The sequence below is a fragment of the Schistocerca gregaria genome, chromosome X (genome assembly GCF_023897955.1).
Source record: "Schistocerca gregaria isolate iqSchGreg1 chromosome X, iqSchGreg1.2, whole genome shotgun sequence".
Lineage (NCBI taxonomy): Eukaryota > Metazoa > Arthropoda > Insecta > Orthoptera > Acrididae > Schistocerca > Schistocerca gregaria.
Window position 1 is genome coordinate 168,612,160 of NC_064931.1, and position 18,783 is coordinate 168,630,942.

General features: G+C 37.2%; 1 protein-coding gene across 1 annotated transcript in view; it reads right to left on the minus strand.

Moving 5' to 3' along the window:
• LOC126298982 (lysosomal acid phosphatase-like) overlaps positions 1 to 18,783 on the minus strand; it is a 725,001-nt gene that overhangs the window by 586,643 nt on the left and 119,575 nt on the right. The window contains exon 5 of the mRNA XM_049990605.1: positions 920 to 1,043. Within this exon, the coding sequence (XP_049846562.1) occupies positions 920 to 1,043 (124 nt within the window). The remainder of the gene's footprint in view (positions 1 to 919; positions 1,044 to 18,783) is intronic.

An 18,783-nucleotide genomic window follows, 5' to 3' on the forward strand; every position in this document is an offset into this window, starting at 1 on the left:
TTCATTTAATGATCTGAAACAGTGTGAGTCAATCTAAAATATTATCCTTCTAATCTTTTTATGAATCCAACAATAGCCTTTGAACTAGTAAATTAATATCTGCTCTTACATAACTGAATATATATATTACAAGATGTGTCTACAATCAGTTTTTCCAATCCTGTCTGTCAAATGTAATGCATCTGATGGAAATAACAACACCTGATGGAAGAACAACTCCTTCAAATAAATTATCCATTACCTAAGGAGTACCACAAGGCTCAATGCTACATTTAATACTCTACATTCTGTTAGTAATGATCTCCCCGGAAACCTACCATCAACAGTACTAGTGTTACTTGTTGATAATGCAGCCTTTTTCTCACCTAACATTTCACAATGGCAGAAAAGAAATGACCTAGACAAAAGCAAATGAAATGCCCTTGTACTGGCTGAATGATAACAACATGAATAAAACAGTCAATATGAGCAGAACTACCTTGATGATCTTCTGCTAATCAAAGCACAATCTATCATATTTTGTACCTAGCATGACTAATTTACACAAATAAACATATAGAATGTCAGTGCAGTCAACAAAATTTAAGACATCTAATTACTATTTTATATGCAATGTCTACATACCTTAACTTCATAATAACTGTCATTTGTTGAATGAAGTTCAATGATAACTGCTGCACCATACTGTGGCTTTAATAGATCTGTGAACCCCATAGTTTGGAGAACATTCACAATGGTAACATCGTGGGCAGAAAACATGAGAAATTTTGGAGACACAGTTCTTGAAGTGTTACTTTGTGACTGCATTTTCTCTACAATGTGTTTCACTAAAGGACCTGAAAAATTTAAAATTATTTTAGAATATCTTACATAATTATTGCACAACTGCTAACATCAGTCAGAGAAGCAAAAGACAAACCTCCATTAAGACGTTTCATGGTCTGACTTTCGGAAAACAAAGCCAAACTTCTGGCAGCCAGTGTCCTTAATTTATCTGGATAATAACCAGCAGTCCAAGCAGGAAGCTGCAGTTTACGTTTTTCCTGTAAAAGATAAAAACTGACAAGCAACACACTAAGCATTTCATCAAAGGAGAATGTTACAAAAAACAGTGTGCTATCAGTGCCACATAATATTATTCTTAGAAAGTCATAAAAGTGTCTATGAGTGGTAATTTAAAAGTAGTTAATCACTAGCCAGTGGAAATTTAAGAACAAAAAATTATTCAGGTTTCAAATAATGGAAGGAGTATAGATAACATCTACAGTATAGTTGAGGAATTGAGTGATCAATAGCCATGTTCCCAAATTAATGATGGGAACCTCTGGTGGTGAAGTACAGAAGACTTGCACTATTCACAGGAGAATTTCTCACAGTGTGCATTATAGGGTAGCCTTGTAGCATATCGGATGAAGCCTGTGAGTCCAAGCAGTTACTACAAAGCCCACATTGGCAAACAGGACTGCATTGTGGTATGATTTTTCAACATCCAGTCACTTGTAGTTAGTTATAACTGGCAGTGTTGACATTGGCAGTTTTATGCAAAATTTTAGCCAACTTTTAAGAGAATGTATCTATGTGTGCTGATAAGTTTCTTCTGTCATAAAATAATACCCCTAAACATCTGTAAACAGTGTTATGTAAGCTTCAACTGTAGCCTAGTTTACAAGTTGGATTCCAGTTTAAGGAAATTTTGCCCCTTAGGCAATGTGTATGTATTTTTATCTGCAGTCATTGCTAATGTCACATCCCTGCAACAACACTGCTTCTTTGTATGTGCAGGGTTTAATTTTCTTCAAGCTTCTGTTCACAGCCCCAGAGACCACTTTCAAGTTATCATCAGCATAAGCCAGAATTCAATCTGCTTAATCAGTGCCATCATACAATTCTAGCAGTGTCTCAGTTATCAAGGTCTAGAAAATCTGTCTACATCATTGAGCCCTATAGCCAGCTCTTGGCAATCTTTTTTAATTACCTTGTGCTGTCAAGTAAGCCATTTGCTGTACAATCTTACAGAAGTCCATGAAAGTTAAATGAAATAGCTCCCCACAAGACATACAGGATTATCATCACAGCACCTTCCTTTACTGATTTTTCTGGAGTTCCCTTTCCAGCAAGAAATGAAACTCTGCTACTCACTTTTTTTGACCTGTCACTAACCTGGGTAGAACATGAGCATATATAATGCCCATATTGATAAAAAGAAAAAGGAACTTTCTATATCATTTCATTGTTTTTCATATTGAGCCAACATAGCTTCACAGCATAACAAAACAATCCATTTCTATCATATTCAAGTTACATTCTACAGTTCATTTCATTTTCTTAATTTTTCTCCAGTATTGCTGTCAATTTTTTTACTGTCTCTAACATTTCTATAGTGTTACATGTAGATAGTATCTACACTTCCCTTTCCTTGCGCCACTTATTGGAAAGCACCGTATTATTTGACATCAAATATCTCCTCATTTCAGTTTTTTCTGAAGTTTTGCTTATTGTGCCTGTTACTGTGAACAGTACCACATGGTTGCAAAGCCAGGCAAACAAGTGTGGCTTTAATATATATTGTTACTGTAAAGGGTGTGTGCATGTTCCATAAATGTTGCCACTTGACGTAGCCAGTCTGACAGTCACACCACATATGTTTTGTTTAGATCAACTGTATTCCATTTTGATGGAATAAATTGTTTGAAAGATATAAACACTCTTTAACAACAACAGGCTTTTGTAAATGCAAAATTTCTGCTACAGGTTGAATTCACTAAGGGATACCGTACAAACATTACCAATACTGGTCCCAATTTTAAAATGGCAGAGGTGTCACTGAAATCCAGCATTTTAAAAAGTAAAAGAAGCTGTTCTCTATACGTAACTTCACTGAAAACTGGCTTGCTCATAAAAACTTCTCTGCATTAATACCTGTTAATTTTTAGCTGCTTTGTGGGAGGCATGAGAAAATAAACAGATATGAAACAGTACATTTCTTCACATCCTGTATCTATTTCCTTTGATAATCATAAATGCAGTGATTCTAAAACAGTTTACTTGAATAAATAAAACTGACTGCCTCATCACCATAAATGTCATCATATCTACTGTGAAGAATAACAAGAAGTCTAACAGAGTGCTTGGATAATTTCCTGGTTGACACTTGTTTCCAGATGGTGAATCATCAAAACTGTGATTAACTGGATGAAAATCATTTTCTTCCCTGTCAAATTTGTGACTAAACTGTAATTTCTTTCTAAGCATTTCACTATCACTGTCTCAGTCTTTGAATTCACATGAACTATCAATTACATCTCTTGTTGAAACATAGGACTGTGGTTTACACCTGTTAACATTGATAGCTTAGGACTGTTGCTTTCAGAATATGAGTAGTAGTTATCACTTACATCAACATTGAATAATTCATCCCCACCATCAATCTTTGTCAGCATCTTTATGATCTCTTCCTCAGTGAAACTATGAAACCTTTGTCATTTTCTTTGTAGCACAAATGATGACAAAAGCCTTTTTACCAAATCCTGATGAATATTAAGACACGAAATGAAACTAAATGCAGAAAAATGAGATCACAACAGACACATTACAGGAAGAGAACTCCGTGACCAGAACTGTAAAAAGCTAATGAGGTGTGGAACAGAAAATCTGCTGTACATTTAAACTTACTAACAGCACACTGGTACCAGAGTTGTGGCATAGCTATACTTTTGATTGGCACTGAAGGATCAGCATGGATGCCCAAGTTAAGCCATCAACTGTGCTGAATGAGAACCCAGAGGCCACACATAAACTCATCAATAGCACCTGGGAAGCAGTTGAGCATAACAAGTTAACTTGTCAATAGCAGTCAAAGAGTTAACCAATCAACAAGAACTTCATGTGGCTGACTCCATAAATCATATTTAAGTTGCCCATTTAGAAAATGCTCCAGCATTTCTTCTTAGTTCCTCAAATCTTTGTCCTATGTACCTGGTTACGGTATTGGTATGTATTTTGTCTTGTGTACCTCTGATCCTTCCTAGTAAATGCTGATGGCTCAGGGTGGAAGAAACTATTTTGCAATGTGCACTCCATGCAATTTTATCCATAGCGCAATGGAAGTGAGATCATGCTTGTAATTTAATAATTCACGAGAGTAATTTGTTTCAACCACATGTGTAATGTTTGTCACCTTAAAATATGATCACATTAAAACTGATGTGTTCACTACACCTCTCCATACAATATTTTTATTATACAATCAAATCATCTGCACCCATCTATCATTCTGAACTTCTCAGTCTCCAACTACTGGTAGCTTACTCCAAACTCACCTCCACAAGTTTTCCAATCTTCTGTCATTTTATTCCTGCCTTGGAATACCATTGTTCAACTATATCCACTCCATATTCAGTGAACCACCTTGTCAACCCCTTGTAACATGCAGCCCTTCACCTTATTCACTTCTTCCATCAACAAGATCTATCAAAATTCCCTCCAAATGCTTCAAAAAATCTACAAGCCAAATAAATCCAGAACGCTGGTGTCAACCTATCCACTATTAACAATGATGCCACAGAAGTTTTTTTCCTATTCCAAAGGTCTAAATTCAGTGATGCTGGGTTTGTCAAACATCTATTCCCCTTTGCAGGATCTGTATAGTGGAAACAATTTCCTTCTGAACCTTACCTTTCTATAATACCTCTGTCCAAGTATTACCATCTTCCAATCTCACCCAATCAGCTCTGATTACCTTCCAGTTATTCCTTACCTCCAACTTGATCTCAACTTCCTTTCCCAGGTCTCTTCTTGAGAACGTAAACCTCTTAGTGGAGGAAAGAACAGTTTCACAATTGTAAAAGAGATTCTGATTTGATTGTCAGCCATGCAGACAAAGATACTGCCATTATCATGAAGAACTACACTGATTACCTGACAGAAGGTATAGGTCAACTGTCTTACGCTCTCACCTAAAGGCCCAACAACAGTTGTCCCATCCTAGAAGTTCATCATAAACTCTAATACCAATGCAAATTCCTCAGCAGATTCTCCCTCCTCATCTAAGATATCTCCATGCACAGTCACTTTTTATGTGCTTCCTAAAATTTGTAAATCTAACCATCCTAGATTGTTCCATGGTAATTACTGTGCACCCATAAAAGTAATCTTTGCTCTAGTTGCCCAACACTTCCAATCCACTGACCACAACTTAATTTTCTATATCAAGAACACAAATCACTTCCTTCATCACTTCTCCAATCCTCACTCTATTATGACCTGGATTCTTGCTTATCACATTTTACAACATTTGCCCACACATCAATGTCCCTCATGCCCATTACATTATCACCACTAAGCAACATTTGGGGAGCTAATATCTGATGGTCTAATATCTCTGGCAGACGTACGTCCATGAAGCTCTTGATAAGTTAAGTGATTAATATTGAAATAAGAGGTAATTTAGTTAATATTACATTTTAGACTAGTGCATTTACTTCTTTGATAGGCTATCTATTGAATGTTTCACTTTTCTGAACGTATTTAGATCAAAAAGAAAGTATTTAATAAAAACCGATAGTCTTTCATTTTGTTTACATTTTAGGCATAAATTTTGTGTGAGTGTAGACCTTTATTTATTTATTTATTTATTTACTAGACTGAGCAGTTCAAAGTTAAATTAATTCATGTTGATCATATAGAGTATAGGTAGGTAGTTAATACTTTTGAAAGTAAGTTTAAATGTTTATTTACATTAGCTTAGAAATCTGAAGTGGGGGGGGGGGGGGGGTGTTCTGTCAAGACTGTAGGTTATGGTTTCATTGGGGCGAATGAAGCAGTGAGGAAACAGGGTAGATAATGAGGCCCTTCCATGGTAATGAGGGTTACGTAGAAAGGACAGAAAAATCTCTGAGCAGGAGGCAAAAATTTGTACCCTTATGGCTGAATTATCAAATGTGAATTTGGAATTTTGTAGGCTATGGGGGGAAAAAGATATTGGGTGCTGGGAAATGGTAGGAATCAAAGGGCGAAAAAGGGGAACTGCTGAAAAAACTATAGAAATTGAGTTAGTAAACCAGTTTGGCTTGCTATCTGAAGTAGTGGAGGAAGTAGTCTACTTCGCATATTTTCATATGCTTGTGTCATTTGGTATTATTTTTTGGAGTAATTCTTCTGATTCCAAAAAGGTATTTTTGGCTCAGAAACAGGCTGTTCGAGCCATGTGTGGTGTAAGTTCGAGAGCCTCTTGTCGACCCCTATTCAATAGCCTGGGAATTTTGACATTGCCCTCACAGTAAATATTTTCTTTAATGTCGTTTGTTGTTAGCAATATTAGCTTATTCCCAAGAGTTAGCAGCTTTCACTCAGTTAATACTAGACAGAAATCAAATCTGCATGTGGAATGCACTTCCTTGACTCTTGTGCAGAAAGGAGTGCAGTATTCTGCTGCATCCATTTTCAGTAAGCTACCACAAGAACTCAAAAATCTTAGCAGTAGCCCAAACACTTTTAAGTCTAAACTGAAGAGTTTACTCATGGCTCACTCCTTCTGTTCTGTCAAGGAGCTCCTGGGAGAGCTAAAAAATTATGCAAATTCCAGTGTTACGTTCTTAATTTTCTTTATTTAAACTAATGACTTGTCTCCTGAATATGTTTCTTATATTTCATTTTATCTGCTTCTACAATCGTGTTATAATTTCATGTATTGACTTGTTCCATGACCACGGAGACTTCTCCTTAATGTGGCCCCACGGAACAATAAATAAATAAATAAATAAGGGCCTCATACAGATGTAGTTGAATGTAGGCTGAAGCAGAATATTAGCTTACAGAAAAATGACAGGTCGGCAACAAATCAGAATAGGAAAAGAAGAATTCTGCTTCTAGGTAGCAGTCATGGGAGGGGTGTAGGCCAGCAGCTTTTAGAGAAATTACGTGCAGGGTACCAGGTGGCAAGTTTTGTGAAACCAAGTGCTAGCCTCAGCCAGGTGGCAGGAAACTAAGGTCAGCTATGCTGTGACTTTGAAAAAGAAGATAAGGTAATTAGTTGGGGAAGCAGGAAACAGTCTGGCTATGAATCCTACATATAGTATTAGGAGTGACCTGGACAAAATAGGAGAAGAAACTGGGTGCACAAATGTTGGGGTTGTGGAGGTCTTTCAGTGCCACGATTGGCCCTGGGTAAACACTGTTGTAAGACGTGTTAAGACTGAGATGAACAGGATGCTACAGTCACCAGCAAAATCTCACATAAGTGTTGTTCCAGTTGATGCTACTGGTAGGTGGGATACACTATACACAGCCTGCACCTAAATAGGAAGAGGAAAGATAAGTTAGCTTCACTGCTAGCAGGTACTGTAGGGGCAGGGGGGGGGGGGGGGGCAGTGTCACACAAGGAGTGATCCCTGTGTTTAATGAGACCAGGAAAACCACTTTTTTGGGTTAAAGCCAAAGTCCAAACAGACAAGGACCAAGAAAAAATAATAGAAGAAGTTCCACGTACACTAAACAGAGATAAAGCTAAGGGTAGTACCAATTTACTTCATCAAAATATCAGTGGAATAAAAAATTAAGTAAATAAGTTGTTAGTGTGTTTACATGACCTCAAACATAAGAATGAGATTGATATACTTTGTCTGCCTTCACACCACATAACTGTGGCAATGGAAAGTGTCAGTATAAATGGGTATAATTTAGCATCTTACACCTGCAGGTTTAGCGTGGATAAAAGATGAGTTGCCATTAACACAAAATGAGGGAACAAGTACAAAACTATAGAAGTAAGCAAATTTTGTGTCAATCAGCACTTTGAAGTTTGTGCATGTGAACTACAGGTAGACAATGTAGCATTGATATTAGCACCAGTGTACAGGTCCCCATTAGGAGATTAGGAGCTATTCATAAAAAGGTTTGACTCCCTATTACGCTGCCTGTCAGACAAAAGGAAGAGGTTATTAATTTGTGGTGATTTCAGTGTAAACATTCTAAACATTTCTGATAGGAAAAGTGAATTGGAAGTGTTATTAATGACATATAACTTAGAAGCAGTGATCAACTTCCCTTATATAGATCATGACAGTAGCACTCTAATAGATAATGAAGTTGTACAGCAAGAGGATGTAAAACTAATGCATGCCTTCACAGTGATAAATGGATTATCAGACCGTGATGCACAACTAATTAACTTTCAAAACCTGGCAGGGCGTATAATTCAGAAACCACTAAGCAAAGGTTACAGTCTGGTCAAGCCGATACCTATAGGGCACTTCAGAGAGTGAGTAAGAAATGTTAATTGGGGAGGTGTATATAATGAGCCAAATACTAACAATAAATACAACATATTTCTTGATAAACTTATATCACTTTTTGAACACTGTTGTGCCAAAAAAATTACTAAATGTAAAATCAAATAGTTTTCAAAGAAACCTTGGATTACTACAGGTATTAAAGTGTCTTCAGAAAGAAAAAGAAAATTGTATGAGGCAGCAATAATTAGTGAAGACCCAGAAGTAATTTTACACTATAAAAATTATTTTAACATACTTAGAAAAGTTGTCAGAAAATAAAAAAAATATGTATATTAGAAATGAAATTAACAACACAGGCAATAAAATCAAATCAATATGGAATGTTATACTTATATGGATATGGTGTCAGTTCTTTCGGGCATGTCCGAAAGAACAAACACCATTGATGACCTGCAGCCATCTAGAACAAAATTGGAATTATATTAATACCTTCAGCTGTTGATGGGCATTGATTCATACGATGAGGACAGGTGAAAAAATTGGTGAGAATAGTTCAAAAGAAAAAGCCAAGCAGTACATGGAAGAATCAGTTTTGAGAAATCCTTGTCAGATTAATTTTCATCTAACAAGCTCTGGTGAAATAAGGAAAATCATTAAATCTTTTAAAAATAAATTTTCTGTCGAGCAGATGATATCTCTGAGATATTAAAACAATTTGGAGCAGTTACAGTTAATGTCCTGAGTTACATGTGTAATACATCACTAACACAAGGTATTTTCCCAGACAGGTTAAAATATGCCATTGTCAAACCTCCCTACAAAAATAGAGGACACCACCAATGTCAATAATTACCAGCCAGTATCCTTGCCTACAGCATTTCCAAAAATTGTCGAGAAAGTAATGTATACAAGAGTGGTCATCCATCTCAACAGTAATGGGATACTTAGTAAATCACAATTTGTATTTCAAGAATGCTATTCTACTGAAACAGCAATATACAGTTTCGCTGCCCACATAACAGAGTCTTTAAGTAATAAAATGTCACCAACAGGAATTTTGTGTTACTTATCCTAAGCATTTTATCGTGTGAACCATGATATTATGTTACAGAAATTACAATTCTACACCATAAATGGAACAGCATATAAGTGGTTTAAGTCATATCTACAAAACAAGAAGCAAAAAGTTTCTTTATATGGATTAAATGACTTAAGGAGGGTTTGACCATGGGTCCCCTTCTGTTCTTGATGTATGTGAATTACCTCCTTTCTTCTCTGAAACAAAGAGCTAAATTGATACTGTTTGTTGATGATACAAGCATAATTATTAATCCAGTAAAAAAACTCCAATAGAAAATGATACAAACAATGACTTTGGAAAAGTTGTAGATTGGTTTTCTGCAAATGGGCTTGCTCTGAACTTTGAAAAAACACAGTACATCCTATTTTCTACTGCAAAGAGTACAGCTTCTTCAATAAATGTAACACATCATCAGAAGTCACTAGCCAAGGTAGAGCATACAAACTTTTTAAGTGTACACATAGATGAGAATCTTAAATGGAAAATTCATATTTTGGATCTCCTAAAGTGACTAGGTTCAGCAACTTTTGAAATCACAATAATTGCTAATTTTGAGGATATAGAAATTATCAAGCTAACATAATATGCTCACTTTCACTTCCTGACATCATATGGAATAATATTTTGGGGTAACTCAACACTTAGGCAAAAAGTATTCACTGCTCAAAAAAAGTGTTTGGAATAATGTGTGGGGCTCATAGTCACACATCTTGTCAGCGTCTGTTTTACAGGTTAGGAATTCTTAAAACAGCCTCACAGTACATTTACTCAGTAATGAAATTTGTTTTCAAGAACATGGACCAGTTTAAAAACAATAGTGACATTCATGATTATAATACCAGAAGAAAGAAAGACTTATACTATCCTCTATGTAATCTATCTTTGGCAGAGAAAGGGGTAAAATATGCTACTGTAAAACTTTTTGATAAATTACCAGGTGAAATAAAATGTCTGACAGACAGCAGTAATAGTTTCAAAAATAAATTGAAATCATATAGGTATAATAGATGCATTTTGTTCCATTTAAGGGAATGGACTAATTAAAAAAAAAAATTAATCTTTTTCCTTTTTTACACTACTAGCCATTAAAATTGCTACACCACGATGATATGTGCTACAGAAACAAAATTTAACCGACAGGAAGATGCTGTGATACGCAAATGATTAGCTTTTCAGAGCATTCACACAAGGCTGGTGCTGGTGGCGACACCTACAACGTGCTGACATGAGGAAAGTTTCCAACCGATTTCTCATACACAAACAGCAGCTGACTGGCATCGCCTGGTGAAATATTGTTGTGATGCCTAGTGTAAGGAGGAGAAATGCGTACCGTCAAGTTTCTGACCTTGATAAAGGTCGGATTGTAGCCTATCGTGATTGCAGTTTATATCGCGGCACTGCTGCTTGCGTTGGTCGAGATCCAATGGCTGTTAGCAGAATATGGAATCCGTGGGTTCAGGAAGGTAATACATAACGCCGTGCTGGATCCCAATGGCCTCGTATCATTAGCAGTCAAGAAGACAGGCATCTGATCCTCATGGCTGTAACGGATCATGCAGCCATGTCTCAATCCCTGAGTCAACCGATGGGGACGTTTGAAAGACAACAACCATCTGCATGAACAATTCAACGACGTTATCGGCAGCATGAACTATTAGCTCGGAGACCATGGCTGCGGTTACCCTTGACACTGCATCACAGACAGGAGCACCTGCGATAGTGTACTCAGCGATGAATCTGGGTGCACGAATGGCAAAACGTATTTTTTTTGGATGAATGCAGGTTCTGCTAACAGCATCATGATAGTCACATCTGTGTTTGGTGACATTGTGGTGAATGCACATTGGAAGTGTGTATTCATCATCGCCATACTGGCGTATCACCCGGCGTGATGGTATGGGGTGACAATGGTTACACGTCTCTGTCACCTCTTGTTCCCATTGACGGCACTTTGAACAGTGGATGTTACATTTCAGATGTGCTGTGACCTGTGGCTCTACCCTTCATTCGATCCCTGTGAAACCCTACATTTCATCAGGATAACGCACAATCGCATGTTGCAGGTCCTGTATGGGCCTTTCTGGATACAGAAAATGTTCAACTGCTGCCCTGGCCTGCACATTCTCCAGATCTCTCACCAATTGAAAATGTCTGGTCAATGGTGTCTGAGCAACTGGCTCATCACAATATGCCAGTCACTACTCTTGATGAACTGTGGTGTTGTGTTGAAGCTGCATGGGCAGCTGTACCTCCATCCAAGATCTGTTTGACTCAATGCCCAGGCATATCAAGGCCATTATTACGGCCAGAGGTGGTTGTTCTGGGTACTGGTTTCTCAGGATCTATGCATCCAAATTGTGTGAAAATGTAATCACATGTCAGTTCTAGTATAATATATTTGTCCAATCAATACCCGTTTATTATCTGCTTTTCTTGGTGTAGCAATTTTAATGTCCAATAGTGTAAAAAGAACCTTTGATTCATGTGTGCATTTCTTATGCACTTGACACATTCCATATCATAACAGTTTCTGTTAGACTGATCAATGGAACACCCTGCAAACCAACCAACCAACCAACATCTCTCCGCATATTCCGCCAACTACAAAGGCACCACCTCATTCTTTATACAATATGTTCTTGTGCACAACTTGTTTTCCTTTGAGAGGAAGATTTAAAAACAAATTTGTGGCACAGCCATGGGGCCCACATAGTACTCTCATATGTCAGCCTCTTCATGGCCATCTACAGGAAATGTTCCTAATCTCGCAATTTTTTTCTGGGATCTAAAATAATCAAGATCATTAAGTGCTCAAATCATTACTTAAAATGGGTTGTTTCCTAGGGACAGCACTCCATGGTTCTGGCAGTCAGTTGACACATAAGAGCCTAAATGACATTAGTAGGATGAGAAAACTATAATGGAGAATGACATTTAACATTGTATGCTAGTTATAAAGCAACAAACATGGTAGAAAGGTAAAATGAACAATTACAATGACATTCCTTCTTTAACAGGCCATTTTATTGGAGTTTATAGATCAACCTGTGTTCACGATGAAAAAATTAAATCTCCTTTGTGAAGCTGCTACAGTAAGAAAACAGTAGAATACATTCTAGAGCCTGTGCTGTATCTGCTATAACCTTGTATAGCTCAGATGGCAAACATACATTAAAGTGTAAGGGGTTAAAAACTGAAGTTGGGTTCGAAAGCAGGGTGCTATCAGTGTTTTATTAGAGTGAGAGTAAAGAGGTGCGGGATCACTGCATAACAGATGACGACGACTGAAAAAGACAGAGCCCTAAATATAGACTAGTTTGCCAGAGAAATGAACACTGTATGTGCAAGAGTGATAGAATGTTCCTACATATAGCAATGCTGAGATCATCCATAGGGACAGAACTGTTAGAAGGCTTTTTAGCAGAGTTGCAGCCATAGTAGCAGCAGCAGCTGCCTCATTTCCTGACCTGTGTCTAAGGACACATGTAAGAGATACATTAGTGCCAGCATCAGTGAGTAAGTGAAGGCATTCATGGATCCACTGTACTAAAGGGAGGTATGTCTACATCACAGTGAGGCTCTGGAGAGCAGCAAGGAATCAGAGCATATAACAGACTCAGCGATTCCATGTCCATGAATGTACAAGATGGCCTGATAAAGGGTAAACAGCTCTGCAGTAAAAATTATGCACAGATCTAAAAGACAATATCTAAAAACTTCTTTACCAACAACAAAAGAGCATCTCATACCATGATGATCCTTAGGGCCATCAGTGTAAATGAAGGTGGTCTCTCAGAACTACATATAAAGGTCCAGAAATACAAAAAAAAATTATTGGAGCCAGGGTAGTGTTCTTTAGTATTGAACTAAGTTCAAGATGGGCACAGACCTCTGCATGGAGTCAAGGAGAGGAAAGAGACTGACCTCACAGAAACATAGCACATAATGCAAGATGGAGCTTTTGAAGGATATGAAAGTGAACTCTCGGAGGCAACAAGGGAGCAGAACTAGTGTCATATTGCCAGTCAGGGGAGTCATTAATGAGGGAAGCATAAGATGGATAGGTGGACACCAAGGAGAACTGGCAAGTATATTTGTAGAGGACACCATATCAGAATAACAGTGGTAATTTGGCAGCTCCTGGATAGAAGCTCATGACTGAACTGGTGGGGAACACACCAATAACCAAGTTGATTCTGCAGCGATGAATCACATTAAGGCTGCGTAAAATAAATGGTCATGAAGATGAATGTAAGATTCATCCATAGTCCAGCTTCAATCAGACTAAGGATTGCTACAAATGAAGAACAGTCTGGTCCATTCCCCATGATGTGCCTCTTGGAAACTGCACAACATTCAGAGATTGTACAGAGAGAGATGCCAAACAGGACTCAAGAGAGCATCAACATAGTTTTCTGTAAGCTGTTAACCCCAACCATTTCATGGTTTCAATGAAAAGGGGTGCAGTGGTACCAAGATGTAAGTATGGTAAGAGAAATTCCTTTTGCCAACAAAAATTCTTACAGATAGTTTGTTTAGTGGAAAAGAACATAAGAAAGCTGTGTTCTGCAAAAGGAGAGATCCAAGTGTGACAATGAATGTGTCAAATTTGAAAGAAATGTGGATTTGACTATGTTGAAGGAAATAATATTAAGCTGATTCAGAATATCTGTCATGAGTGTGCGCCCTTCCACAGGTCCTGAGAAGATCCTATATAGGATGGTAGGTCATAGAACAGCCAGAAAATTGTTGAGAGCTTGGTGATAAGTTGTAGTACATATGCCCTTGTGAGAATAAATGATGGGTGAATGTAGGTGTTGCAAAGAGAAAATGTAACACCAATGAAGGGTGATACAAACAGCAAAAACTTGCAAATACATGTTCTACAGAATGATATGGCTATGGGCATCCAACTGGATGAGCATCATTACACCACACAGAGCTGGACTGCCATACTGAGAGGAAGACTGTTCAGAATGTTCTTCAAACTGATTGCCAACAGCTATGGTCCGATGACATGGAACATTATCATCCATAAAAATTCCATTGATGTTTGGAAACAAGAAGTCTAGAAATGACTGCAAATGGTCTTCATGTAGCTGAACATAACCCTTTCTAGTCAATGATCAGTTCAGCTTGGCCAGAGGACCCAGTCCATTCCATGTAAACACAGAACACACCATTATGGAGCCACCGCCAGGTTGCACAGTGCCTTCTTGACAACTAGCGTCTATGGCTTCATGGGGTCTGCACCACACTCTGACCCTACCATCATCAGCTCTTACCAACTAAAATCAGGAACCATCTGCAATCAGGAACCATCTGACCAGGCCACAGTTTTTTTACAGTCATCTAGGGTCCACCTAACATGGTCACAAACATGGGAGAGGTGCTGCAGGTGTGCTGTAAAAAAAGGCACTCACATCAACCATCTGCTGCCACAGCCCATTAACAAAATTTTGCTGCATGTCCTAATGGATATGTTTGTTGTACATTCCACATTGATTTCTGCATTATTTCCTTCAGTGTGCTTGTCTGTTACCACTGACAACTCTATGCAAATGTCACTGCTCTTGGTCATTAAGCAAAGGCCTCTGGCCACCACATTGTCTGTGGTGAGTGGTATTGCCTGAAATTTTATATTCTCAGCACACTCATGACACTGTGGATCTTGAAAGTTTTGTGAAGTCACAATAGATTTATTTGGAAGCTTAATCTAAGTAATATTTTTAAGATACTGCCTGTCTAATTCTTTGGGAAATTCACAAGCTGATTTCTGAATGGCTAGCTGCAGAGGGGCTACTTTGCTCATGTCTTCAGTCCAGACAAAGGTGCCTAGAGGTGAGCCAGTGAGAAAGTCATATCTACTTTGCTGGAGAAGAAACACTTATGTTCACAGGAACTTTTAATTAACATCATTGAACATAGTGCCAGAAGTGTGCTGTGATATGGACATGACTGCTCGAAGATAATTGCTGCTGGATATCATTGCTAGACCTCACTCCATCTTCTGGTTTCCCAATGATAGGAAATGATTCTCTACAGTACCATAGTTACCATTAATTAAGTGCACCACAATTAAATTGTAGGCAGAAGCTAATAAGTAAAAACCATAACAGGTTTGTATGAACATATGACACTAAATCATGCTGGCTAGCCACGGGTCATATTCTTGCATAAATTCTATTTTAAATCTGATTACATTGATGCAAGACTTTTACTGATTGTTGCTGAGATGATAGTCATATTCAAACGTGTATTCTAAGATGTCAAACTGTGTGATGGAGTAACTTTAGTTATTTCACTTCCTACAAACTGTAAATATTTTCCATCATTGCTGTTGCCTAATGAAATCACATTGTGTCTGATATGGAAAAAGTAAATATCAGTGGTTATAAACTAGCTGCACATATGAGTAGAGAGAATAAGGTGAAATGAGGAGTTGCCATATATGTCAAAAGTTATCACTGTGTAGAAAGCTTAATACAAAAAAGTTTTGTCTAGAGCAACTTATAGAAGCATGTGCCTGTCAACTTAAACTGAAGGAGGGCTCTTTTATAATTGTAACAGTATATAGGTCCCCTTCAGGGAAATTTCATTTATTCCTGGAAAACTTGGATACTTTGTTGTGCTGTCTGTCAGATATGGGAAAGCAAATTATTATTTGTGGGGACTTCAATGTTGATTCACTGAAAGAGCGTAATAGGAAGAATGACCTGGAAGTCTTGCTCAGTTCTTTCAATTTGACATCTGTCATTAATTTTCCTTCTCGGGTAGTAAAGGACAGCAGCACATTGATAGATAACACTTTTATAGACCAAGACAGGTTTAAAAACATAAAATCTTGTCCTGTTGAGAATCGGCTTTCTGATCATGATGCTCAACTAGTTACAGTTTATGACATAGCTCCATTCAGTAATTCAAAACTACCCTCCAAAGTTATGCGCTTAATTAATGACACAACAATTAGAAATTTCAGAAAAAATGTTCAGCAGTTAGACTGGGATGAGGTGTACAAGTAACCCAATGCTAATTAAAAATATATCTTATTTCATGATACACTTGTAAGAGAATTTGAAAACTGTTTCCGTAAGAAAGTAGTCAAATCTAATTATAAGAAACAATGCAAAAAACCTTGGCTTACTAAAGGAATAAAAATTATCTTGTAACCACAAAAGGGAACTGTATCTAACAACAAGAAAGAGTAATGACCCAGAAACAGCCAAATATTATAAAATCTACTGTGCTACATTAAGAAAGGTTATTAAAAAGTCCAGAAGAAAGTGCATCATGTATGAGATTAATACCTCTGATGACAAAATCAAAACAATTTGGATTATTATTACAAGGGAGACAGGGCAACCAAGAGTACAGGATGATGGCATCACCATCGAAGCAAATGGAAACTTGGTAAACAACAAGCCAGAAGTTGAAAACATTTTGAATAATCATTTTTTAAATGTTGTAGAGAAAATAGGATCTAAATGTTCATTAGAAGAAGCAAGGCAGTTAGTGGAAGAGGACTTACCCATATCATTTGATACAATTAAAATTCCACCCACCTCTCCTGCTGAAATTAGGAAGATAATAAACTCTTTCAAGAATAAAAGCTCACATGGAATTGATGGCATTTCCTGCAGAATAATAAAAGCTTGTTCCCAAGAAATAAGTGGGATTCTTAGCCACATATGTAATAGCTCTCTGAAGCAGGGTATGTTCACAGATAGAATGAAGTATGCCATTTTTAAACCACTGCATAAAAAAGGGGATATGTCTGATGTCAACAACTACTGCCCAATCTCTCTTCTGACTGCCTTATCCAAAAATTTTGAAAAAGTAATGTATTGTATAGTAGCTTAACACCTTTGTAAAAATAAAGTTTAAACAAAATGTCAGTTTGGTTTCCAGAAGGGTTTTTCAATGGAAAATGCAATATATATACTTTCACTAATGAAATATTAAATGCTCTGAGTAACCAGAAGGCACCCGTTGGGATTTTTTGTGATCTATCAAAGGCTTTCGATTGTATAAATCATGGAATACTTCTAGATAAGCTCAAGTACTTTGGTATGAATGGGACAGTGCTCCAATGATTTATATCATACCTAACTGGAAGAGTGCAGAAAGTTGAAATAAGCAGTTCACATAATATGCAAAAAAACTGGTGATTTCTCAAACTGGGGAACAATCAAGAATGGGGTGCCACAAGGTTCGGTCTTGGGTCCTCTGCTGTTCTTAATATATATTAATGACTTTACATTCTATATTCATGAAGATCCAAAGCTGGTACTTTTTGCCAATCACACCCAACAGACAGGAATTAACTGGTGAAAATGTAAATGATGTTTTTCAGAAAATCATTAAGTGGTTCTCTGTAAATGGGCTCTCATTCAACTTTGACATAACACAGTATATACAGTTCCACACAGTAAATGGAATGACACCATTAATAAATATAGACTTCAATCAGAAGTCAGTAGCTAAGGTGGAATATTCAAAATTTCTAGGTGTATGCATTGATGAAGGGTTGAACTGGAAAAAACACACAGAGGATCTGTTGAAATGTTTGAGTTCAGCTACTTATGCTATTACGGTCATTGCAAATTTTGGCGATATACATCTGAGTAAATTAGCTTACCATGCATATTTTCATTCTCTGCTTTCGTATGGCATCATATTCTGGGGTAACTCATCATTGGGTAAAAGAGTGTTCATAGCACAAAAGCGTGTAATCAGAATAATTGCTGGAGCTCATCCCAGATCATCCTGCAGACACTTATTTAAAGAGCTAGAGATCTTCACTGTAACCTCACAACATATTTATTCACTCATGAAATTTGTTATTAACAATCCGAATGAATTCAAAAGTAATAGCAGTGTACATGGCTACAACACTAGGAGAAAGGATGATCTTCACTACTCAAGGTTAAATCTAACTTTGGCTCAGAAGGTAGTAAATTATGCTGCCATGAAAGTCTTTGGTCACTTGCCTAATAGCATCAAAAGTCTGACAGATAGCCATATAGCATTTAAAAGGCAATTAAAAGAATTTCTTAATGGCAACTCTTTCTATTCGTTAGATGAATTTTTGGATATAGTAAGTGGGTAATTTCCCCAAACCCCACAAAAAATTAAAACTATTAAGTGTCATGTAATATTTTGTGTAATGTAATATCTTGCATAGACACCCTTAATGAACCTGACATGTTCCACATCATTACGAAGTGTCGTATTCATCATCTATGGAACAAGTACTAATGTAACGTAATGAAAGCAGTAAACTGTTTGAATCTGTATACTTCTGGATCTATGTTCTCATTTCCTAACATAACAGCAACACCATTCCTTTTTTGGCCTGTCCAGTCTACATCTACTCCAGAAAGGACTATGGATGGCATTGTGGATCGTACTTCATATTAATTTGCTTCTCCTTTACATGTTGCACTAATGAATGCAGTTGGGCAAGAATGA